Source organism: Delphinus delphis, chromosome 1 (assembly GCF_949987515.2).
Source record: "Delphinus delphis chromosome 1, mDelDel1.2, whole genome shotgun sequence".
NCBI classification, from domain to species: Eukaryota; Metazoa; Chordata; class Mammalia; order Artiodactyla; family Delphinidae; genus Delphinus; species Delphinus delphis.
Window position 1 is genome coordinate 154948383 of NC_082683.1, and position 27585 is coordinate 154975967.

Sequence of the window (27585 nt, forward strand, 5' to 3'; positions counted from 1 at the left end):
CTTGTATTTTTATGAGAACAAAAGAAGTAACTCCCAGTTGTACATGTTCTGAGTAATAGTGGCCTACAGAGTGTATAAATGTGAGCCAAAGCTCCTAATCACATGATTTTGACACTTTTATGCTTCTACATATAAGGACCAACCTGCCTTCACAATAGTGAAGTTTCTAATTTAATTAACCAAATTCTAAGTGTCTCAAATAAGAAGCCAGTATCTCTGTTAACAAAACTACTTATCAAAGTTTTATATGTAGTTCTATAAAATTATCACTCATTTATTCAACAAATATTCCAATTTAATTAGTAATATATAGTGATAGGTAATATATATAATGACTCTTATAATATAAAAATATTATTTAATGCTGTTGCATGCTAGGAAACATAATCCTTAATCAAGTCACACTTTTTTTCCTGAAATCAATCACACTAACTTTCTAAAAAAAAAAACAAACAGAATAATGAAGAATACTAATTTCAAGTGACAAAGTAAACTTGACCAAGTTTTGCTGAATCTGTACTTTCCTGTTCTTTCTATTATATCAACACATGTTCTATCTGAGTAATGACATAGTTCTGTTTCCTTCCTCAAAGGAGAGCTCTAATAACCTATTTTCCTATACTCTTCCTATATCTACACCATCCCTAAAAACTGCTTTCTGTAATTCTTACATCCCTAGACAGGAAGAGGGGAGGGTTCTTCGAAACCTCATTTAGTAAGATTTTCTCATCTTCTTAAGTCATGGAAGAGCAATTTGAAACCCTCCACCAAAACTATGCCTTCTCTCTATTTTCTAATCCACAGTGTAAAGAGAAATATGGCTTCAGTTCAACTGTTAATCATGGCCAGTCCTTTATCATGCCTCCAAATTCTTAAAGGATAATAAGTACTATGTCTTTCTCCTCTCTTCTGTAAGGATAGAAAAATCTAGTTCCTATAGGCAAACTTTTAGTCACTGCTTTTATTTTCTTCTGATATTAATGAATAACAATTGAATCAAGAACCAAATTAAAGTTTAGCAAATGAGTGCTCATATGTAAATCATAATTTCCTACAAGTTTTTAGGAGCATATTGTAGACTCTAAAAATGGTTCACCTAAATAGCTTTGAGTAGGGAAAGTAAAGTGGAAAAATGGTGACCAGTGTTCTTTATCCCTCCAGGTTTTCAGGGTGTGGAATATACAGACTCTTTCACTATTACAAGTCTTCCATGATAGCCAGGGAGGACCAGGAGACATGCAGATTTACTCTATGGTATTTGATTCCAATCATGGCATGCTTGTTACAGGTAAGTGCACCCAATTAATGGCACACAAAACTCATATGTTGATGTTTTACCTTTTTTTAACTAGCACTTTATCACTGACTAGAAGAGAAACAAAACTAGATGGGAAATTTATAAACTGTGATTCCTCACAATCGGTAACTGAATTCAATCCTGTTCCTTCCTATCTTTCTATAGCTTGGTGGATGAGGTCTTGAACCTAGGAGTCAAGGTGGTGGGGTTAAGCAGAGAAGTGGGATGTAAGCTGCTGCTACACGTAGGGCAAATCCAGCTCTGTCTTGACCATCAGGAGCAGGAATATGATGCATCTTAGAGTGGCTGCACCAGCATGCTGAGTCAGTGCCCCTTTTCCTCAAGGAGGCAATTTGGCCCCATGCACTCTGGTACTGAGACAGTTACTCGGTGAGGAGTGTGTTGACCCTCCCACTTCTAGACAAAGAACAGTGGAGAGAGAGGATAGAGTCCTGAATGACAGAACCCCCAGCACTGAGGCCAACAGATTTGTTGTCCCCTTTTCCTGCTGCCCCTTAGAAAGGTGCTGACTAAAGAGACAAAAGCCTCTGTTTGGCATTTGGGTTGAACACTATTTACGTGCCTGCTCTCAGAAGAAGGTTTAGAAGAAATGAACGGTATTGACAATACTTATTCTTTCTGGAACATCAACCCAGAATGCATTTCCTAAGCATTTTTCCACTGACTACCTGCTCTGAGTTCCTGTGGGATTAATTAGGGCAGAGGAATGATTGGTGATATCTCTGCTGGTAGAGAATATAATTATTTTTTAACTTTTGGGTTTTTTTCTGGATTAGAAGTGAAATAGCACTTCGTGCTTGATAGATAATTTTCCACCTTGTAAAACAGAACTTACTTCTAGTTGTAAGTACCCCTCCTCTATACTACCTCCTCTAAAAATAACATAAAAATGACTACAAGCAAATTTTCTCTTAGTGCCCCAAACTGCATGTTTGATTGCTGGGCTCAGCATCTTCATCCCATTTATCATCAGAGTAACTAAAGACTCAAGTATCAAGGTAATAAGAAAAACACAAAAAACAATCAGAAAATAAAAGATGCATCCCAATATTATGTAATTCTGATAGTATTCTGCTTACAAAAGTATAGAGTTTTGTGTATTGCTTAATCACTAAAATTGCATACGTTGACTGCAACCATCAACTTGACATCAGAACTGCATGAAGCTTATCTCTCAGATTTTAATTTGTGCTTTCATTCAAATGAAGCAGCCATAGTAATCTTCTAAACCCCAATGACAGCAACACAACATTGTAGAATATGTTGTTGTAACTGTCACCATTGTTGTTGTTATTGTTACTCTATTAAAACAACTACCATTTGATTAGTTCTTCCACAAAATGCTTTCATGGATTTTATTTCACTTGATCTGCACAACCACCACTTAAGGTAGGAATTAATATTTATCTTATTTTATAAATGTCAAAACTGAATATTAAATATTTCAACTGACTAGTAGAAGGATACTAGTTGAAACATAGAGCTGGGATTCAGTCCCAAAGCTTCTGACTCCTGGATCCACTTTCTTTCTTTGTACCGCATTGTTTCCATAGTAGTTGTGTATCTAGCCAAACGTGTAGAGCAGGGGTCCCCAACCCCTGGGACACAGACCGGTACTGGTCCATAGTCTGTTAGGAACCGGGCCACACAGCAGGAGGTGAGTGGTGGGCGAGTGAGCAAAACTTCATCTGTATTTACAGCTGCTCCCCATTGCTCATATTACCTCCTGAGCTCCACCTCCTGTCAGATCAGCCGCGACATTAGATTCTCATAGGAGTGTGAACCCTACTGTCAACTATGCATGTGAGGGATCTAGGTTGTGCACTTCTTATGAGAATCTAATGCCTGATGATCTGAGGTGGAACTGAGGTGGTGATGCTAGTGCTGGGGAGTGGCTGCAAATACAGATCATCATTAGCAGAGAGGTTTGACTGCACAGAGACCATAATAAATCAGTTGCTTGCAGACTCATATCAAAACCCTACCAGTGAATGGCAAGTGAAAACAAGCTCAGGGCTCCCACTGATTCTGTATTATGGTGAGTGTTATAATTATTTCATTATATATTACAATGTAATAATAATAGAAATAAAGTGCACAATAAATGTAATGCACTTGAATCATCCCCAAACCATCCTCCCCTCCCCAGTCCATGGAAAAATTGTCTTCCACAAAACTGGTCCCTGGTGCCAAAAAGGTTGGGGACCGCTGATGTAGAGGATTACCACTTGTTCATAAGCATAATATCTAACTTTGTTGTCAGTTTGGATAAAGTCAGTTACAGTCAGTGTAATGTCAAAGAACCTATGAAGGTGTTCCATGTGTTGTTTGATTACCTGGTTACCACATCCTTCTCATATTTCCATCCAGACGTATTTGAATTGAGAACTACTACCAGAAGAGCCACCTCCATTCCTCTTTAACACATGAGTAGACTTTATCTTAAAATTTAAACACTTTAGATGGTCCTGGACTTTTGTTTGTTGGGAATAATTTTTTATTATTACAGATTCAATTTTATTACTGGTAAAAAAAAAAAATTTAAACACTTTAAGAAAGTGTTTATTAACTCCTGCTGACAATTTTGCTGCTGTTGAGACTTCTTTGGAGAGACTAGAGAAAACCAATATGAAGGGTCAGCCTTTGGTAGCTTAATCTCCACTTCACTAAGTAGACTATAAAAAATAGGAAAATAGTGGTCACTGAAAAACAGATATCAAGGAAGCCCAAATGCCCTACACTTGAATATTAATGAAGCCCCAAATGAATACTTTTCTCTGGCTGAATCATATTTGTTTTATTTGTCAAAAATATTTTTGAAGAAATGGATGTATTTTCACCTCATTAGGTTTCCTAGGCATTAATAATCTCACTGATATTAATAATCTCACTGATCAACTATTTGCAAATGCAACTGGTTGAATAAAATCCTTTGTGATTCAAATCTTCTAATATTGGGTATTTATGAGATTCTTATTTCTGTTCCAGGATCTAGGGTTATGGACATGTATCCTTTGACTAGGATGATACAAGATGCGAAACGGGTTCCTCACACCCATGAACGAGAAATCAATGTCATGCTTTACAACAAATATTTTCACCAAGTACTTACTATCTGCTCTGAGTCTTTAATTAAGGTGAGTACATATTGGCTCTTCAGGAAGAAAAAGCGAAAGAAGATAGAATTTTCTCTTCTTATAGGCAAGTCCTTAAGTGACTAAATAAATGTAATGGCACATATGATGGAACCCTACATTAGAGCTATTTTTAAGCTTTCATGAACACATGAAAAACAAGCATTTTAATCCAGCTCATACTGCTTGTTATTAAGCTACACACTCAATTAAAAAATGAAGGTAGTCTTTACAATCAAAATAGGAATTTTAAGGGAAATATATCCAGGAGAAAAAACTAGTGTGTGTGTGTGTGTGTGTGTGTGTGTGTGTGTGTGTGTGTAAACTTTTTAAGCTGAGCCACGGGAAAGAGAATGTTAAGAAGGAAGGGGAAGAAATGTATAGATGTTTCCTATAACCCCTATAGGTGCAGGACATGGAACCTTATGGTGCCTTAAATCTATGATCTTGTTTAATCCTTGTACTAGTTCTCTGTGGACAGATAAAGAGTTCCATTTTAAAGATGTGGAAATTAGGACTCAGAGATCAAGGCAACTTGCCCAAGTTCATATAACTAGTAAGCATTGTGGCTGGGATATGAACCCAGGTTTGCCTGAGGTGAATACCCAAGTCCTTTCCTCTGCAATCCTCAGGCCATGTCATTAATGTGTTCCCTAAAGGCCAGAGTACTTGACCATCCTAACTGTATCTGTAATTATGACCCCTGAAGTCATCTAGCAGTGATGGCTGGAGGTGTGTACTTCCAGTGTTTATCCTTTTATTTCATGCATGCTCTCCAAAAGGAGACACAGGGAACCGGAGAAAGCCTTCATCTGGAGACTCCTCAAATGCCCTCTCAATTTTGACCTTCTGTGCTTATCTGCTAGAGACTTCCTCCGGCCCAAATCTCCTAAGTTCATTTAATTATCAGTTATTTCTGATAATGCCTACAGAATAAGTAGAGGGAAACTAAAACTAAAACCTGTCTGTTTTCATAAAATACTGACCTCTTAAGGAGAAAATGTCTTCCCTGCAAGGGGAGAAGGGGAAAGGAAGGCATCTAGGTGAGTTTTCATACCTGATTGGTTGGCAAGGGATCATACTTTAGGCCAGGAAATGGGTGGCCTCTGAGACCCCTTCATGCAGTGGCCCTCATTCTTCATTCTCCCTTCAGGACCTCAGCTATACCCAGTGACACACAAAGGTTAAGAGCATGGACTTAAGGTCCAGACTGGCTTCTTTCAGATCTTGGCTCTGCCACAGCTCAGTCGGGGGCCCTTTGTTATCTGGTCTCCGGACTATTTATTACATCAACTACTCCTTCTCCCACTTGCCCTCTTTCACTCCAGGTGCAGCAACTGACTTTCAGTTCCCTGGAGCAACAGTGCACCTTCCCATCTCTGGCCCTGTGTTTACACTGTCCCTGTCCCCAAATATCTTGAGTATAAACTGTGTTGCCAGTTCAATTTTATTGTTTACTGACAGTCTAACATACACCTGACAATGGCAGATACATGAAAAGGGAAAGATTCAGACTGAAAGACTGCAAGTCTAAAGCTTCTACTGCATTTCCAAAGAGACAGTGATGAGACTTGATGTGTTTCTAGATTTTCTGATTATACCCAGCCTAATTACACATACAGACTTCTCTGAAGTCTCAGCCTCCCTTGCCCTCCCTTCCCCTTTTCTCTCTGTTAAGAGCTGGGCACATGTCCCTAATCAGAACACTCCTTGGAAAGGTCAGTGAGCCCTTTCCTCATGACTCTCTCAGATTTCATGCTGTTAACCACAGATTCTGTCCTGTGACCCCTAGCTAATTTGGATGAGTGTCAATAAAGAGTAAAATAGTTAGCTAGTGGGAAGCAGCAGCATAGGACGGGGAGATCAGCTCGGTGCTTTGTGATGACTTAGAGGGAGGGAGGCTCAAGAGGGAGGGGATATGGGGATATATATATGCATATGGCTGATTTCACTTTGTTGTACAACAGAAACTAACACAGTATTGTGAAGCAATTATACTCCAATAAAGATCTATTAAAAAAAGAATAAATTCAATTTGATTTCTTTGTCCACTGAACTCATAACTGTTACATTTCTATCTTGCTGCTAAGCTTGCTTTGTGCTTACAGGAGCAATTGACTACTTCCTGGACAGACAGGGGCTGCCTGGAATAGTTGCTGCTTGTGTCAACCCACCTACATATGTTACAGACACACTCCAGGGTAGCAAAGTAACTATTAGACAGCGCAACATCTTTTAGACCTTTCTTTGATCAAACCAACATTCATGGCAGAATGTTGAGAGAGGTGTTAGATGTGCATTGTACCAATTTTGAGGCTATTTTGAATATTGTAAAATTGACGAAAACTGAAGGGCTTATGGATTATTTGATTGTTTTGTTCTTTCCTGTAGGTATGGGAACTCGAAACTGGCCTCCAAATATACCAGATTTTAGACCCTCATGGCTTCAATGTTGAACTGACTTCTGCAGCTATTGATGAAAGTGGATTTCTTTTTGCTACAGGAGCATATAATGGTCAGACTAATATCCAGAGTATAGCCTCCCTGCTTTAGTGTCCTGAGAATTCGTTCTAGGATCTCATTACAAGTTGTTTGGGTTAGAGGGGAAGCATGAATCAGGCTGGAATATGTAAACGTGCCAGTGAGAGTGCTGTGCCTGACTGAATAGTGATAGGCTCTTCTCTAACTGGCATTAATGTCCTGATACTGTCGTTCAAAATAATCAATCCTTACGTTACACTTATATAGTTGCTTTTCAGTTTGCAAAGTCTTTCACATATACCATCTCATTCTGTTCTGACTGAGACTTATCTGTATTACACTGACTCATTCTGTCCTTCTAATTTTGGGTACCATCAGCTAAGAGACAGACATTCTATTTAGTGCTTCTGATAATATTTTTACTGACAATATGGGACCAGACAAAATATCATCCAACTTTGCTATATCACACCTAGAATTCTATACTGGACTTGTTTATAAGTCTAAGCTGCTTAAGGGCATGTGTCATGTGACACTTGAGAGGATGTCCTGCTCCAGTTGTGCTGTGTCATTTGCTGCTCATGCTGTGGGGAACTGCATAGAACTTGCTAGAACCAGAGAACTATAGCCTGCCTCTTCTTTCACCTTACCTTGTTCTGAACTCCCACGAAAGAACCGCTTTATCTAGACAATATGACCATCTGCATCACTACTCAGAATATATTTCTTCTAGGTATATATTTACTAAATAAATTCTTGCTTGTAAGCCAATGGATGGACTGACTGAATATCTTGATATGAAAATCTGAGTTTTTAAAGTGTACGCAGATAACAGTACACATGAAATAAAATCATGAATGCTGAGTTGATGAGGTGTGAATAAATGCAACTGCTCTTCATGTAGGAGAGTTCTTAAGAAAGCAGTCTTAACTGCTCTATCAGCACATCCTGCATACATATGAAAATTAGAAATTCTGAGCAATGCACATGACCATTGCCCAGCATAAGCACTAAGAAATTCGTATAAATGACTGAGATACTATTATTTTCATGCAAGCAAGTCATATTTCACTTTGTTAGTGCTAGTGACAGTTTGTCCTCCTCAGAAGTACATGTTAATTGTCAAAGACTCTGGGTCTAGGACACCCTGAGGAAAAGGATTCTCTAGCTCCCAAAGCAACTCTACCCACAAGCCAGCAGTCCCCTCTCATTCTCACCCACCCATCACCTGGGAAGAGCTGAGCAGTATCCTCCCTGCTTTCTGCCCCACTAAATCTTATTGCCAAAGTCCTAAGTTAGCAGGAAATTTGGGCCATGAGACTGTGGTCCACATACCCAGGAGTAAGTGAGAGCATGATCACTTCTTTTACTTGTTTATATGACTTCCTACATGACCATAAATTCCTTGAAGGCAGAAACTATGCTCACTTTTCATCCCCTGCTCCTACCACCATGCTGTGTATATAGGGAGAATTTAATTAATGTTTAAAGATGTTTTTAGTGAAAAAAAAAATGATGGGGTTGTGAGTATTGCTGATGGAGGGAACCTAGCATAAAGGAAGGAAAACAGCACAATGAAAACATTCTGGATGCCCAGCAGAATTAGAACTGGAAGACAAGAAGCAGGAGGAGGGGGTTGAGGTTAGGGTTAAGGAAGGGGAGGAAAAGTACTGTGAAGGGCAGTACACTAGCTTTTAACCCTGAGGTCGCTATAAAAATCCATGTTAGAAGATAATTATCAGTGTACACTGAGTAATGATGCAGAAATAGGCATTCAACAAGTATGCTATCATCTCACCTGGCCTCTTCATCAGGGTCTCCTAAATGAATGAAGTTAACTATAAAGAAAGTACGATTTCAAATGTAGGAAGAAACATGACACCCTTTCTACATTTCCTTCTTATGTAACAAAAAAACAACTCAAAGCTTGACTGTTTCCTACCTGCTGGCATTCTTTTAAACCTTTTGTTACCAGTAGGAGCTAGTCCTAAAACACATTAGCACCTTAGGAAATGACACTATTGGAGTGATTTTTGACTATTAATAATCATTGTGACATGATATTAGATAGATAGATAGATAGATAGATTGATTGATGATAGATACTGAAGAGTACTTAGCAAACTGGAAGGCATTGGGAGAATAAAGACAGAAAAGACCCACTTAAGACAGAAAGCTCAGACAGGAGAGTCTGAGAATTTCAAAGAAAACAGTCGCAAATTTCAAGACATTGGCTGGTCCTGTTTATTTTTTATCAGCCTGTGACAAATTAAGGCATACAGAAATATATTTGGTACACAGCAATGCTAGAGAGACTCATATAGCAGTCTCAGTAGGAAATAAACCTAGGATAAACTGTTGCAGAAAGCTTTCAGTTAGATCAATTTTCTGTGAGATAAAAGTCATTCTTTCTATGCATTATTTTTGCCAATATAGTCTTTTCTCTGTGTGTTCAGGAACAGTTAAAATCTGGGACTTTGGCAGCGGGCAAGAGATGAAAGTGTTACCAGAAGGGAAAGACTGGAAGGAGGAAGAGCACTGGCTGCAACGCCTGATTTTCCTGAAAGCTCAGGAAAAACACCAGTACTTGATCCTCGCTTTGGAGCGCAATGGGAAGATCAAAATGATCCAGGTTTGCAATCCCATTTTCACATACTCTACATGCTCTTCTTGGGAAAATCAACTGAGTGTGGATAATCCCCATTTAAATCCTCTCTTGTCAGCCAGCTGAGGATAGTATTTCTCCACCAACCTTCCTAGGATGTTCCTAATTTTAACATTGCCCAGGTCCAAGCAAAGAACAAAAAAGAATAGCTGCTCAGCCATAGCATCCTGCCCATCCAGTGTTTGCTGAAGGGATTAGCTGGGATCCTCTGGAGTGGATATCAAAAAGATTAAATGTATATACAGCTGCCACCTCTGACATGGTTTATACCCTCATTTGGGATAATTCCCTGGCAGAGCTGCTTCCCAGCAGACTCTGTGAAAGGGAGCAATGATTCCTCTCTGAACCTTATAACCCATAATGCATTCAGGGATGCTCAAGTCACTTTTTCAGTTTGCCACCAAAATTACTTTGTTTACTTTATAGTTAATAATGCCATCTGCTCAGGGCTGTTTTACAGGGATTGAGGTAGACTAATTTATTTTTTCCTGTGAGTCTATTACCACCTAAGAACACTAATGCCTTCTTCATTCTTAAATGAAAACTAGATCATTTATGGACTTCCGTGGTGGTCCAGTGGTTAAGACTCTGCACTCCCAATGCAGGGGGCATGGGTTTGATCGCTGGTCGGGGAACTAAGATCCTGCAAGTTGTGAGGCGTGGCCAAAAAATCAATAAAAATTTATAGAACATAAAATAAAAAAGAAAATTAGATTATTTATCCTGGCTATGAAGTGGATGTTTCCCTGACTAGAACTCTGGGATTCATTACCCTTATTATTCCCCTTCTGAAAGCTAAGATCAGAAAAAAAGTCTTGCATTAAGGTAGCATTGATTACGATGACTGACAGCCCTACTGTTGGAAAAAAGGAGTGAAAAACTTTCTTGATTCAACTAATCCTTCTTTGCTGTTTGAGCAATCCAAAATGGCACTGTGCTAGAAAGGAAGCTCTAAAGTGGAAAGAAATAGTTGTAAATTTCCTTTAAAAGATTTACTTTGTAATTCTACCCTGTTCGGAATGTTGAGTTCTTACTGATGAACTCAATTTCCTCAATAAATAAAATGAAATACTGAGAAATGAAGTTAAAACTTGAATAATATATAGACCAAAGGAAAAATTTAATGACCTTTTAGATAATTGAGAGAAAAACAGTTGTGGCATCAACACAATTCTGTTTAATTATGTATTAAATAATTTGCAGGAAAGTGAAAACAAATTGATAGCCAAGTCAACACATCTCTAAACGAGAATTTGGTCTGATTATTTTTTGCTGAATTGACAAAATAAAGCAATAGTTTAAATATCATCTAAACATAAACACATTCCTTCAGAAAACAGAACTTGCAGGTAGCATTATTCCTGAAAACTGGGGCATGTAGTTAGCACTTGTGGGTTTTCAGCCTGTGAAGGAAGAACCTAAAAAGTGACACAAAGCAAGGGGGTCGTTAGGAAAGTGTAATTTTGGCCCCAAATAAAGTTTTGGCTAGAGATGGCATTAGTCTTTCTCATAGCTTACCATTTGTTCAACAGACGGCCTTAGACTGGAATTCTTATTCTTTATTTCCCATCTTCTTACCATCTGGTCCTGACACACACATGCACACCCCCAGCCCCAGCTCATGCAGTGTCATTCGTGTTGCCAGCTTTGCTTTTATCAGGGCTTGGTCTACCAACCTACTTTCTCTTTAGAGAGATGAAATAAAACCAAACTCATCTCCAACAACTTAGCCCTCAGAACCTTTAATTGCTGAAATGTTTAAAAAATAAATAAAGAAGTAATAAATAAAACAAGCTCACTTACTCCCTTAAAAAATGGCACTGTAAAAAGGAACTTCTTAGTAATATAGTCTAAAATGCGACAGTGTATTAATTTCCCTGTTTTAAGTTAGTGCAATTGACCATCAAGATACCCTTCCTAACAGACAATGTCTGTTGTTATAAACACTCCTTTTTAAAAACTGCAAAAAGTAGCATGGTGCTGTTCTCACATCAAAATTGCTTTTAGTCCTATTGTAGCATTTTACTTTGATTATTTTCCATGTCTCCAGAATTCTATAGATTTAACTTGATGAGGACTGAAAACCTGTCTTATTCATATTTGTATTTTTGCTCTGCCCAGAGTAGGTGCTCACTAAGGACTGAAATGTAAGAAATATAAGAAACCCCTTGTATGATATACAATAGTAAATCTATGGAGCATTTTAGGGTATTTTTATTAATGTTGGACAGGGGAATTTTACAATAAGGATAATGTTGAAAATACACTTATTATTATTAACATCTTATTATTTACTTATCACTTATTATTATCTGCCAATTTAAAGTAAATATGGTCTGATTTACATACTTTCTAGAATACTTTCATTCACTTGTTTTGTTCAGTGATCATTTACCAAATGTTTACCATGAACCAGAAAGATATCCCCCTTTCACAATGGGACTTACAATTTAATAAGAAAGACTAATGTTGATCCGCCTATTACAAGTGTTATGATTGCTTGCACAAAGTGCTATAGAAATTAATGATGTGGGTGGTGCCTAACCTAATCTGGGAGTCAGGGAAGATTTCTCTTTCCTCAGATTTCCAATTAAATTCAACACAATTCAAGAAACATTTTGTGTGCTCCACATATGCTACATATTTTTTCTAAATCCCAGGATTCTATATTAGTGAACTAGATTACTCAGACCAATCCTCCACTGAAAACCATGAAAATTTCTGGATAATATATTTTCTAAATCTCCTAACTAGCATTAAAGAGATGACAATATAGTAAGTAAATAGCAGACCAAAATTTTAGTGAAAGTGGAGAATGAGAAAGGTAAATTGAGAACCAAAACACCACTGCTACTTTCATCCTGAGGGCATTTTCCAAAGTAAACTGGGTTCAATTTTTGAAAACTCACCAGATTAGAAGGGGCAAAAGAAGTCAAGGCTCAGGGCCTGTGTAAGGCAAGGAGTTTAATACCAACTCCACAATATGCTGGGACCCAAAATCACACTATCAAGATTAGGGTGAACCAGAAAGAAAAAAGCCAACCTCCTAGGGACAATCCAGGAAAGACTGCCCTCACACTGAGCCAAGCAGGGAACAAAGGAGAAGAGTAGGAAAACAAAACAAGATGAGACAAACCCTGTCCCTGAGAAACTGACCACAGGTAGGATCTCATGTGCATTTGCAACCTAGCTTGCCGCCTAGATTTGCAGTACTTAGGTGGTCAAGGAAATCTTAGCTATGAACTTGGTTTAAGGTGATCCAATACTGGTAGTTCCACCAGGCACCTGGCAGAAACAAGCACAAATTCATTCTGGAGGAAGACAACTTCATCTCAGACCATAGGTAACATAATTAAGCTCATAAGGAAACAGGACAACCAAGTTTGGGCACAGAGAGTAACAGAACAACAAAAAAATCCATATACAGCAGAAATGGCATAGCAGGTATTTGTGGCAAGAATATACTTTTCAATAAATCATTTTTGAGCAACTAGATACCCACAGGGAGAGAAAAAAAGAACTCGAATTTTCATGATTTCATGATCTCTAAGACTATTCCTTGTGGATTAATGACTTCAAGACATTAATTGAAAAACAAAACAATATGGTTTTTAGCAGATAATTAAGGGGATTGTTTTTATGAACTCAGGATAAAGAAATATCTTAAATGATATTTTAAAATCACTAGTTATTAAGGAAAAGATTAATTTATTTGAATTAATAACATTTCTCCATCAATAGTCACCATAATGAGAGCAAAAAGACAAGAGTAGAATTATAGAAAATATTTGCAACTTGATTAGTATCCAAAGATCTTAGATAATAAGTAAGATAAACAGTTCAATAGAAAAATGAAAAAAGATAGACACTTCACAAAACAGAAAACACAAAAGGCCAATAAACATGAAAAGCCGCTAAACATTATTAGTAACTTTAAGTTAGAATTTGAATAGATATAATACACCCAATAGACTGATTTTAAAAGTAAGTCTGAGTTTTAGCAAGGCTGTGGAACAATGTGACTACTCATTCACTGCTAATGTTGGTGTAAATCAGCACCAACTCTTGGGAAATATTTTGGCATTCTTGAGTTACAGGACCTTTTATTCAGTCTATATGTAACTTCACCGTTTTGAAGTGACAGTGTTACCAATGAGCAGTCCAAAGCTTCTCTGTGTCTTCCTATGTAAGCAACTTATTCTTTCTCTCTGCAAATTTGTAAGACGTTTTCTTTGTCTTGAAGTTTAAAGTCTATGCCTATGTGTATATCTTCTCCCATCAATTCCACAGGAGACTTTCAATCTGAAGTCCTAGGTATTTCTTCCAGCTCAGGGGATTTTTTGAATTACGATTTGTGTATTAGATGTCTCTTTGGCATCTGTTTTTTTTTCTAATTCAGGAACCCATACTATTTGCATATTAGGTCTTCTGAATCTGTCCTCCAAATCTCTTATATTTTCCTCTGTGTTTTTGTTTCATTTTAGTTTTGCTAACTGTTTTGAAGTATTTTCTCTACTGCTAGGCTATTAATTCAAGTCTCAGACAGGTGTTGATTCTCCTTCAGCTCATTAACCAAATTCTTAAATTTTTTTGTTGTTGTTTTTTGTTTTTGTGGTACGCGGGCCTCTCACTGTTGTGGCCTCTCCCGTTGTGGAGCACAGGCTCTGGATGCGCAGACTCAGAGGCCATGGCTCATGGGCCTAGCTGCTCCGCAGCATGTGGGATCTTCCTGGACTGGGGCACGAACCCGTGTCCCCTGCATCGGCAGGCGGACTCTTAACCACTGTGCCACCAGGGAAGCCCCCAAATTCTTAAATTTGAAGATCACGTTGTGTTGGTTTTTGTTTCTGTTTTGAACTCCCTTAAGCACTGTTCAGTTTTGCTCAAGTTATCATACTTCCCAGCAGTTCTAGTTAGTCTGGGATCTGTTCTGCATGTTTTGTCTGTTCTACTCTCTAGATTCTAGGCCTACTGAACTACATTTCTTTTTCTGCTCACTGGGGTTTGGCTACTAGAAAATTGCATGATGTGATAATCCCAAAGGGTGGGATGTACAGCCATGGTGTTCTTGAGGGCTGGGGTTTAGCAGTCCCCACAACAGTCCCCTGTCGAGGCACTGGCAATAAGCTTTTCTGAAGCCCATTCTCTTCTCACTCTCCCAATTTCTAAAGTACAGAAGGCTTAGTCCACCTGTTCAGCTACTCCTCTACTTCCTTGGAAGAAAGGGAAACTAGGCATAAGCCATGCTACACATTGTCCCCTCCACACACACCTCTGGGGATTTAAGCATATTTGCAGATGAACCACCGTGCTTAAATCCCATCCTAGGAGTCTCCCCCTGAATAAGGGTTCCCAGGCTTTTATTCAGCCCAGGGCGGAACAGGCCCATGATAACTTTCTTTCCCCAAACTCTAAACCCCATTTCTCTGCTTGTCCCCAGAAACTGTTGAGGGCAGGAAGGTTGTTCTTCCTGACATTGAAGCTGGGAGTAGAGTGGAGAAAAGATGAAACAAAACTCTATCTTCCAAGACTCTCAGCTTCATTAAACAAACAAACAAACAAACAAAACAAAAAATTCTTCAGGTATCACATTCAGTTATTCAGGAAACATTGCTAATGCATTATGAAGTAAAGTAGAGACCCCATAAGTTTTATGTACTTCTTTTTAATGTCTTCAAACCAGTTTTTAATGGTTTAAAATGTCATGTCTCTCTTGTACTTATATTCTTAGTTTTCTTTTCTCAAGTCTCAGAAAAATGTTTGTTCAGTTGCCTGATCTCTTCACAAATCACCACTATACTAGTTTTCTGGGCAAGGTCCTTTAGTCATGTAATGGGAGGGCAGATTTTAAATTGACTGACCCACTGATAAAACTTCATAGATCACAGAGAAGAAAACAGTATAGTTTTTCATATCTCAGTTTTAAGAGGATAAAATTGTATTGAGTACATAAAAATTTTAGTAAATTTGGAATAAGTTTGCCCCAAAACCCTTTTTGACAAAACCATAGGTTGATTAGAAATTACTGTTCTAACATTATGAACAAAGCACTATGGGAGTTCAGAGATTTTTATTAACCCCCCCCAATAGTTCAAATTCTAAAACCCCACTTATTTCTTTTTATTTGATCTTCCTTCCTATCCACATTACTTTGTGTGTCTACTCATATAGCCCTATTTGTGAGTCCCTTAAAGCAAAAGACCTTTCTTTGTGAAGCAATTAGCATAATACATGCCCTTAGCATTATGTGAACTGCTGTTTTTCTGGAGCACCAATTCCTAAAGGCCTATTTGTCAATACCTATCTGAGATAAAAAGTTTCACCAATTAGAGATGAAATGAATAAAATAAGAATAATTTTTCATAAACCTAATTTTACTTCAAAAATTATAAGATTTTATCTGTTTTACTTTTTTGTATTAAAATAGCCTTTCTTTTCATAAAATGATGATAATAGAGTTTTCTCTCTCCTTTCCCCCATGTTCTTTCCTAGCAAAATTAAATGTTAGTAACTCTAAATCAATCTTTTAAAATATTTTTAAAATTTAGTGCTCTATGAATTCAGAAAGTCTGATAACCACCTTCCTAAGTGGTTCAGTTGAAACCAGCTAAACTTATTAAAACCACTGTAGCCAATTCATCCCATCAAGGGGACCCATGACCCTAAATAAGCTATTACTCAGTATATCAATATCAGATCACTATTTGGATATTGCTGAGATTCCTTCTACTCCCACAATGGTGCAAATGCTAACCAAAGAATCAACTAGTATGTGGGAGTACCACTGGCTCATACTTTTGAATTAACATAGATATGAGATAACAGAGATATTAGATCTACACCTAGAATCATAAAGTTTTTTTTTTAAAAAATGGAAGGACTTTTATCCATTAACTAAGGAAAATAAGGCCCCATAAAGTTATACACTTTGCCCAAGTTCTCACTAGAACTAAGACTAGAAACACATTGTCATCATGCCTAGACCAATATTCTCCCCACTTTACCACAGCTGCTTTGCAACTAAGGAAGATCCCTGCTCTGCTCACAAAATAACCAATCTTCAAAAATTGGCCTTTATTTCCATATAAAAATTGAAAATTCTAAAGCTAAGAGCATCTCATGAATAATAACCAATTAGAAAACAGAATAAATAAATACAACAGCAAACAAAAATCTAAGGTACCTAAAATAAATCTAACAATAACATACAAGATTTTTGTGTGGGGGTGTGGGAAATCTTAAAGGACATAGAAACACCCTGAATAAATGGAGATATACCATATTCATGGATGGGATATCACAAAGATATCTTTACTACAGTAAAATTAAAAACAAACATTTACCTTAAAAAACAAAGCAGAAGGACAAGTCACAGACTGAGAAAAGACCACTGCAACCCCGGTAACTGAGAAAAGATTGGGAACCAGAATACCGAAAGAAGCTCCACAAATCCAAAAGAAAAAGAAACGGCCCAACAGAAAAATGGACAAAGGACAGATAAGAAAGCTGGATGCCTCACAAATACATGAAAAAAAAAAAAAAGTTCAACTTACTAAATTAGAAAAATGTGATTAATGTAATTAACAAATTTTAAAATTAATTTTTAAATGTCTTATTTTAAACCCATCAGACAGTCAAAAATAATTATTTAAAAATCAAGTAAAACGAGGTTTTGGCAAGAATGTGAAGAAAGGAGAGCTTTTATTTACCCCTGGTGAAAGTGGAAATGGATGCTACCTTGAAGAGCCACTTGGCAATACCTAGTGAAGTTGATGGTGTGCATATCTTACAACTCGGTAATTCTACACCAGGCACATGCTCAAGAAAATATGGCACCTGTCCATAAAAAAACGCAGTGAAAAATTGGCAACAACCGGAACACTCATCAGTAGGAGAATGGATAAGTAAATTATAGTGTATTCATACAATACTATAAAGTAGTTAAAAATAAATGAACTAGAGCTCCATGTAATAACTTGTATAAATCTCAAAAATATAATATTAAGTGAAACAAGCAAGTTGAAGCAGAATCCATACAGTTTGATAACATTTATAAAAAGTTAGAAGCCTGGAAGCAATATCATGTAATATATATTGCGTTGGCCAGAAAGATGTTAAGATGCTACGGAAAATCCCAAACGAACTTTTTGGCCTACCCAATATATATGACTAAAACCTGAATATGGGGGGGGGTGTGTGTGTGAGTGTGTGTATATAAACTTTCATGACTAAAACCATATTCAGGTACTTGTTACCTCTGGAGAGTAAAGAAGAAAGAGGAATTATATTAGGGAGGGATAGATGGTGCTTAAGATATGATAAAGCTGAGTGGTGGGTATATCACTGTTTGCTCTATTTTTCTCTATATCTTTAAAACAGCTCAAAATAAAAGAGTTAATTGAATTTTTCATGTACTCACTGGATTTCTCTTAAAGGGTAAGGAAGATGATATTTACCTTGCGGTGATATGGGAGCTGCCTGATGTTGTGCCTGTCCTACAAAATGGGAATCGCATTGTGCATCTAAGGATGTCTGCTAAAGATAGGAGTATGGCTATTCCTTTCCCAGATGTGGAGTTGATAGTGGAGAAAAACTTTTCTCAATATGTTGATGTAAGTTTTTTCTTGATTTGTTTTCCTCTTTATTATGAAAATTTACAAACATATATAAAAGTAGAGAAAATAATACAATGAACTTTTATGTATTATCACCCAGCTTCAAAAATTATCTATGCATGGCCAAACTTATTTCTCGTTATTCCTACCACTCTCCCATGACCACTGTCAATGGATGGATTATTCTGAAGCAAATCCCAGACACTGTGTAATTTCATCCCTAAATATTTCAGTATGTATCTCTGAATGGTAATGACTCAAAAACAAAACAAAACAATGGTACCATTATTTTCTAAAATAATTTACAAGAGATCTTTAATATAATCACATCACATTTTTCAGTTTTCCCAGATTTTATCATACAGTTTGTTTATCTTACAGTTTGTTTCAGCCAGAATCTAATCAAGGCCCATTTGTTGCATTTGGTTGATGTCTCTTCAGTCTTTTTTAATATATAATTATCTTTCCATATCTGTTTTTTTCCCCTTGCAAATTATTTCTTGAAGATACTGGACAATTGGTACCTGGCTTCTCATTTTCCAGATTTTGCTGATTGCACCCTTGTGGTGAATTTAAAAAGTTCTTCTTTACTTCCTTTAACCTGGTAGTTATATCTGGTGCATGTAGCTTTGATTAAAAAAAAAATAAGACTCTATGGTACATGGAGGTCACTACAGTACATGATGTCATGTACTTCCATCAAAATTCACATAATACTAATTCTCTTTTTTTGGATCAGCCATTGATGACCACTACCTAGGTTTATTATTTCATTCAGAGTTGCCATCTTAACATTCTGATTCATTTATTAGCTGGAATGTGTCTTTAAAGAAAAACTGTTATCACTGGTTTGCAGGGCAGAAATAGAGACACAGATGTAGAGAACAAACGTATGGACACCAAAGGAGAAAAGTGTGGGGGGATGGTGGTGGTGGGATGAATTGGTAGATTGGGATTGAAATATATACACTAATATGTGTAAAATGGATAATTAATAAGAACCTGCTGTATAAAAAAATAAATAAAATTCAAAAAAGAAAAACTATTATCAACTATTTGGTTACACTGAGGTATAGTTCAGATAGGAAATCAAAGTAACTGATTGATTCTTTCCTTACATTTATCAGTTTTCAAAATAAGAAATTGGGTTCCTTAGCATCCTCCAAAACAGTGGTCAATGGATTTTATTTGTTTAGTATCATTATCAAATCATAAATTTAAATATTCTTGATTTGTTTCAGTCTATTGCATTATTAATTAATTCTCAAATCATCCCATCTCAAGCTAGTTGGACACTTTTCAGGCTTTTGAGTTCTTTTAACATGACTCTAGTAGTTCTGGATAGCTTCCAGGTGTGACAAGTTTCCAGGCATATTTTGTTAATTTCTTGTTCCAGATCTACAATCCACCATTTTACCAAGAAATCCTAATTCTTTTAGTGAGATTAATCATTAAAATAGTATTAAGAAACTACAAACTGAGTTTTAGAGATGCTTATTGTCACTAGATTGATCCTTGTTTTTAGAGCTTTTCAATGGACAGAGCTAGGAAAAAAATTTAAGAGAAAATACATCTTTAGCTTGTACTGATATTCCCATTCAGATTTAAAATAATATGGCATTACTGATTTTATTTTTGTTATCTTTTTCTCTCACAGAAAATCTCTGTTTCTAATGACATTAACATAATTACTTACTTGCTTTATCCTATTATTTATATAATGTATCTTATATAATATATAGGGTTTTATGTCATATTATATTGTATTATAGTACATTATATTATAGTATGTTAGATTATAGTTTTGGAAAAATATAAAATAACTAGAAATATGATAGCTGAAACAATTATCTTATCTTCTTTGTAGTTTCTGTCCTTAGAGTACATATCTCTTGGAATATGCAATCAAATTACTATGTTTTAAAATTATTTGAAATAATTTCTTGTGCCACCAACTCTATACACAACAAAGTTTATTGCATTTTTAATGTATTGTTTTTTAAAAATTTAATTTTGTCTAATTATTATGTAAAACATTTGAATAGATTTTAAATCAGATCTTCAAAACAAGATTTATTCTAACTTCCATTCCTGTCCCTTCTATTCTTTTCCTAATCTATAGTTAATCTTTTGTTTTTAAATTTTTGATTTATGCTTCCAATGTTGTTTTTTAAAAATATAATCTAATACTTATCCTTATGTGTATCCCCTCACTCCTTCTCAAGCAAGTTTTAAGATACTGTACATATTCTTATATTCCTTGCTTACTTTATTTAATAATATATTCTGGAGATCATTATAAACAGTACATAGAAATGTTCATCTTTTTAAAAGATGTGTATTTTAAGGTAAAATACACAAAACATAAAATTTACCATATTAACCATTTTTAGTTATAGAGTTCAGTGGTATTAAGTACATTCATACTGTGTGCAACCCTCATCACCCAGAGAACCCTTTTCATCTTGCAAAACCAAAACTCTATACCCATTAAACAATAACTCCCCATTCCCCCCTCCTCCAGCCCCTGACACCCACCATTCTACATTCTGTCTCTATGACTCTGACTACCCTAGGTACCACATGTAAGTGGAATTATACCATATTTGTCCTTTTGTGACTGGTTTGTTTCACTTAGTATAATGTCTTCAAGGTTCATTTATGTTGGAGCATATGTCAGAATGTTCTCCCTTTTTAAGCCTAAATAATATTCCATTGTATGTATATACCACATATTATTTAACAATTCACCCATTGGTGGACATTTAGGTTGCTTCCACATTTTGGCTACTGCAGGTATGAACATAGTTGTACAGATATTTCATCTTTCTTTTTGAAAACTCTATGTTATTTCAGTTAGTTGGATGTACCATAGTTTGTTCAACTAGTCCCCTATGAGTTAACATTTGGGTAGTTTCCAATTTTTTTGCAATTATAAATAATGCTGTAACAAATAGCCTTATGCATATGTCATTTCAAATTTTTGAATCTAATCTTTAAAATAGATTCCTAGAAGAGATATTGCTGCATCACAAAGTAAATGCCAAATTCTCCCCTACATCAGTTACACAATTTTATATTCCCACTAACAACGTATGAGAGTTCTTACTTCCCCACAGCTTCACCAAGAGTGTACCGTGTCAAACTTTTAGATTTGTTCAAATATCATAGGTGGAAATTGTAAGTTGGTATGTTTTTTCTATTGTAATGAATAAGTGGAGCATATTTTTATGTATATGCCTCACTTGTCTATTCTTTGTCTATTTTTCTATCTAGATTACTCTTTTCTAATGTTTTAAAAAGCTCTTTATATATTAGGAATATAAAAATACATACACACGTGTATAAATAATTAGGAATATGCATTAGGAATATTAGTCCTTTGTGATAGAAGTTCCAAATATTATTTCCCAGTTTCTTATTTATGTTTTCATTTTGTGTATGGTCATTTTTACCATGGCAATTCTCACTTCTGAGCAGCTGGGTGTAGATGAGGTTCAACAGTTTATCAGAAACTACTCTTGGGTATAATCACAAATATTCTTCAGGCTCCACTCAGGGAATCCAATAGTATTTCATGTTCTCATTTATCTAAAAATAGCTAGGTGTTTTAACTTCTCCAAGATTTTAATAAAAAGGGTAAGTTTGGGGTCATATCAAGAGGTCACAAAATTGTTCACTTTTTCTGGCTAATTATTATTTCAACATTTTTACATTATGTAATCTTAACTAGATTTTCCAATGTCAGTTAATAAAATTTCAGCTTTTTGTTTTTACAGTTTTTTTTTAAGCTTCTTTTCTTGCTCTGGTGACATCACTTGGTTAACTTTTTTCTTGCTGCTCTAATTGTTGTTTTAAAAATCTAAATAAGGAAAATATATCATCAGACTATTTTTTTTAAAGGATATTCTCTGAATTTCAAAATTGTAAGTAGACTGAAAGGAACCAATCTTATATTCCACACAGATAAAAAGAAGTGTTCCCTGACAAGTTTTTAACAATAGATCCTCAGAGTCACAGAACCAGAGCCCTTAACCTGGGATCCTTGGATAATCTGTTCATAGGTGGACTTCCAGGGATCTAAAAAGCCTCTGCAATTATATACAAAACTTCTCTTCTGAAGAGAGCATGGTTCATAAGTTTTTCTTTCTCAACATTTTATTATGAAAAATTTCAAAAATATAGAACAGTTGACAGTGTTACCCTCCACTTAAAATTTACTCTTAACATTTTGCAATATTTGCCTCATTGCAGATGTATTCATGTATCCATCCTCAATTCACCCTTCAATCCACCTTATTTTAAAAATGTATTTCAAAGTAAGATGAAGATATCAGTACATATCACCCCTAAACACTTCAGTATATATATCTTTAACTAGAGTTCACTCTTTGTTTATGGTGTTGTGTTTTTAGTGAAATTTACAAATAATAAATGCACAGAATTTAAGTATGCTATTCAATGAATTTGAATAAGAATATACACATCCAAACCCTTATCAAGATAAAAAAAAAAACACTTTGATGCCCCTGCCCATCAATACTTGCCCCTCACTGAAAGACAACTACTGTTCTAATATTTTTCACCATAGATTTGTTTTTCCTTGTTCTAGAGTGTCATGTAAGTGAAATCATGCAGTATATATTTAAAGTTTATTTAATATGTTTTTTAGATTTGTCTATGTCACTGTATATATCAATAGCACTTTTTATTGAACACCTACTATGTGTTGAGCACTATTCTTAGCATTCGGAATGCAAAGTTTAATGAGGTATGGTACCTGCACTACTGCATTATAGGATTGTAGCAGAGAACTTGGAGGGTTGAGCCAGGGTGCAGGGGTGAAAGAAGAGGAGGTTCCTGATGAAGATAGTTGCTGAATTAGTTCTTTAAGAACAATCAAGAGTTAGCTTGGCCCAGAAAGGGAGTTTCTAAGGGGAGGTGAGAAGACAAAGTGAATCCCAAGGGGAGGAGTAACATGGAAAAAATGTCACAGTGCTTGCTTGACAGCACATATACTAAAATTGGACTGATACAGAGAAGACTAGAATGGCCCCTGCAGAAGGATGACATGCAAATTCATAAAGTGTTCCATATTTTTCACAGAATACACATTCTTTTCAAGTGCACATGGAACATTCTCTAGGACTGACCACATACTAGGGCACAAAACAAGCCTCAACAAATTTAAGAGTATAGAAGTTATCTTAAACATCTTCTCTGACCACAACAGCATGAAACTAGAAATTAACAACAGAAAAAGAAATGAGAAAAAAGCAATTACATGGAGGCTAAACAAAATGTTACTAAAAAACCAATGGGTCAATGATGAAATCAAAGAGGAAATTAAAAAATACGTTGAGACAAATAACAATGAAATCTCAACCATACAAATCTATGGGATGCAGCAAAAAGAGTTATAAGGGGAAGTTCAGAGTAATTCAGGCCTTCCTCAAAAAAACAAGAAAAATCTAAAACCACCTAACATACCATTTAAAAGAATTAGATAAAGAAGAACAAATAAAACCTAAAGTCAGCAAAAGGAAGGAAATAATAAAGATCAGAAAGGAAATAAATAAAATAGAGACTAAAAAAAACCAGAAAAAGTCTATAGAACCAAGAACTGGTTCTTTGAAAGGATAAACAAGATTGACAAACCTCTGGCCAGACTCACCAAGAAAAAAAGAGAGAGAACACAGATATACAAAATAAATATAAAAAACCATAAGGGAATACTACAAATAATTGTATGTCAACAAATTCAACAACCTAGAAGAAATGGATAAACTTCTAGAAGCATACAGTCCACCAAAACTGAATCAAGAATAAATAGATAGGGACTTCCCTGGTGGCTCAGTTGTTAAGAATCCACCTGCCAATGCAGGGGACGTCGGTTTGATCCCTGGTCCAGGAAGATCCCACATGCCACGGAGCAACTAAGCCTGTGTACCACAACTACTGAGACCATGCACTGCAACTACTGAAACCCATGTGCTCTAGGGCCCATGTGCCACAACTACTGAAGCCCACATGCCTAGAGTCCATGCTCCACAACAAGAGAAGCCACCACAATGAGAAACCCATGCACCACAATGAAGAGTAGCCCTCACTCACCACAACTAGAGAAAGCCCACATGCAGCAACAAAGACCCAATGTAGCCAAAAAATAAATAAAAATTTTTAAAAAGAATAAATAGATAATTTGAACAGACTGATCCCTGCAACTGAAATAGAATCTGTAATTTTAAAATTCACTACAAACAAAAGTCCAGGACCAGATGACTTCACAGGTGAATTCTACCAAACATACAAAGGAGAACTTATACCAATCCTTCTCAAATTCTTCCAAAAAAATTGAAGAGGAGGGAACACTCCCAAGGACATTCTATGAAGCCACCATCACCCTGATACCAAAATCAGACAAAGACACCACCAAAAAGGAAAATTACAGGCTAATATCTTTGATGAATATAAATGCAAATATTCTCAACAAAATATTAGCAAACTGAATCCAACAACACATAAAAAAGATCATACACCACAACCAAGTGGAATTCATCCCAAGTTCACAAGGATGGTTCAACATACACAATTCAATCAATGTAATACACTACATCAACAAAATAAAACACAAAAACCACATGATCATCTCAATAGATGCAGAAAAAGCCTTTGACAAAATTCAACATCTATTCATGATTAAAACTCTTACCAAAGTGGGTATAGAGGGAACATATCTCAAAATAGTGAAAGCTATTTATGACAAACCCACAGCCAATATAATACTCAGCGGTGAAAAGTTGAAAGCCTTCCCACTAAAATCTGGAACAAGACAAGGATGCCCACTCTCACCACTGCTCTTCAGTATAGTATTGGAAGTCCTAGCCACAGCAATCATACAAGAAAAAAAAATGTGTCCAAACTGGAAGGAAAAAGTTACAATTGTCATTATATGTAGATGATAAGGATACAAGATTAACATACAGAAATCAGTTGCATTTCTTTACACCAACAATGAAATATTAAAAAAGGAATGTTAAAAAAAACAATGTCTTTTAAAATCACAACACAAAAAATAAAATACTTAGGAATAAACCTCACTAAGTAGGTGTAAGATTTATACGCTGAGTACTATAAAACATTAATAAAGGAAATAAAAGAGGATTCAGAGAAATGGAAAGATATTCCATGTTCTTGGATTGGAAGAATTAATATTGTTAAAATGGCCATACTACCCAAAGCAATTTATAGATTTAATGTTATCCCTATCAAATTACCCACGACATGTTTCACAGAACTAGAACAAATAATCCTAAAATTCATATCATACCATAAAAGACCCAGAATAGCCAAAGCAATCCTGAAGAAAAAGAATAAAGCAGGAGGCATAACCATCCAAGACTTCAGACAATACTACAATGTTACAGTAATCAAAACAAAGTGCTATTGGCAGAAAAACAGACATATGGATCAGTGGAACAGAATAGAGAGCCCAGAAATAAACCCACTCACCTACGGTCAATTAATCTTCAACAAAGAAGGCAAGAACATACAATGGATAAAGATAGTCTCTTCAGCAAGTGGTGTTGGGAAAGTTGGACAGCCACATGTAAATCAATGAACTTAGAACACACGCTCTCACCATACACAAAAATAAACTCAAAATGGCTTAAAGACTTAAACATATAAGACATGACACCATAAACCTCCTAGAAGAGAACACAAGAAAAACATTTTCTGACATAAATCATAACAATGTTTTCTTAGGTCAGTCTCCCAAGGCAACAGAAAAAAAAATGAAAGTAAACTAATGGGACCTAATCAAACTTACAAGCTTTTGCACAGCAAAGGAAACCACAAACAAAATGAAAAGACAACCTACAGAATAGGAGAAAGTATCTGAAAATGATGAAACTGACAAGGGCTTAATTCCCAAAATATACAAACAGCTCATACAGGTCAATATAAAAAAAGAAATCAAAAAATGGGTAGAAGACTTTAATAGACATTTCTCCAAAGAAGACATACAAATGGCCAATAAGCACATGAAAAGATGCTCAACATTGCTAATTATTAGAGAAATGCAAATCAAAACTACAATGAGGTACCACCTCATGCCAGTCAGAATGGCCATCATTAAAAAATCTACAAAAAACAAATGCTGGAGAGGGTGTGGAGAAAAGGGAACCCTCCTACAATGTTGGTGGGAATGTAAGTTGGTACAGCCACTGTGGAAAACAGTATGGAGTTTCCTCAGAAAACTGAGAATAGAATTACCATATGATCCAGCAAACCCAGTCTTGGGCATATATCCAGACAAAACTATAATTCAAAAAGCTACATGCACTCCAATGTTCATTGCAGCACTGTTTACAAGAGCCAAGACATGGAAACAACCTAAATGTCCATTGACAGATGAATGGATACAGAAGATGTGGTACATATATACAATGGAATATTACTCAGCCATTAAAAAGAATGAAGTAATGCCTTTTGCAGCAACATAGATGCAACTAGAGATTATCATACTAAGTGAAGTAAGTCAGAAAAAGACAAATACCATATGACATCACTTATATGTGGAATCTATAATGACACAAATGAAACTTTGTATGAAACAGAAACATAATCAGGGGCATAGAAACTAGACTGGTGGTTGCCAAGGGAAAGGGGAGTGGGAGAGGGTTGGGTGGGAGTTTGGGATTAGCAGATGCATTCTATATTATATATAGAATGTATAAAAAACAAGGTCCTACTGTATAGCACAGGGAACTATACTCAATATCCTGTGATAAACCATAATGGAAAAGAATATGAAAAAGAATGGAAAAGAATATGAAAAAGAATATATATATATATATATATATATATATATATATATATATCACTTTGCTGTACACCAGAAACTAATACAACATTGTAAATCAACTATACTTCATTTTTTTAAAAAAGCCCTAAAGAAAGACAAAGAAAGATCAATGCAAGAAGAGGATATCACACTCAATATATATGCACCCAGTATAGGAGCACCTAAATACATAAAACAAATACTAACAGAGATAAAGGGAGAAATTGACAGGAATACAATAATAGTAGTTGACTTTAATGCTGACTTCAATGGACAGATCTTCCAGAAAGAAAATCAGTAAGCAGCAAAGACCCTAAAGTGTACAGTCCCTTTGCTGTACAGCAGTAATTAACACAACATTGTAATTCAACTATACTTCAATAAAAATATAAATTTAAAAAATCACAGAGGTAAGAAATTGCATGGTTTTCTAGGGATAACTACAAGTATTTCAGTGTGCCTGAAATAAGTGGTAGAAGATGGAGACAGACAGAGAGGTAGAGCCTGGATCATTCTCAGTGTTA

General features: G+C 35.8%; 1 protein-coding gene and 1 non-coding gene across 2 annotated transcripts in view; both read left to right on the top strand.

Moving 5' to 3' along the window:
* The window catches only part of WDR64 (WD repeat domain 64), a 149502-nt gene that overhangs the window by 65384 nt on the left and 56533 nt on the right, over positions 1 to 27585 (top strand). The window contains exons 11-15 of the mRNA XM_060010641.1: positions 1162 to 1288; positions 4307 to 4455; positions 6844 to 6967; positions 9390 to 9565; positions 18034 to 18210. Of these exons, the coding sequence (XP_059866624.1) occupies positions 1162 to 1288; positions 4307 to 4455; positions 6844 to 6967; positions 9390 to 9565; positions 18034 to 18210 (753 nt within the window). The remainder of the gene's footprint in view (positions 1 to 1161; positions 1289 to 4306; positions 4456 to 6843; positions 6968 to 9389; positions 9566 to 18033; positions 18211 to 27585) is intronic.
* On the top strand, positions 23209 to 23314 carry LOC132416113 (U6 spliceosomal RNA). Its single transcript, XR_009517468.1, has one exon. It is a non-coding gene; the product is annotated as a U6 spliceosomal RNA (small nuclear RNA).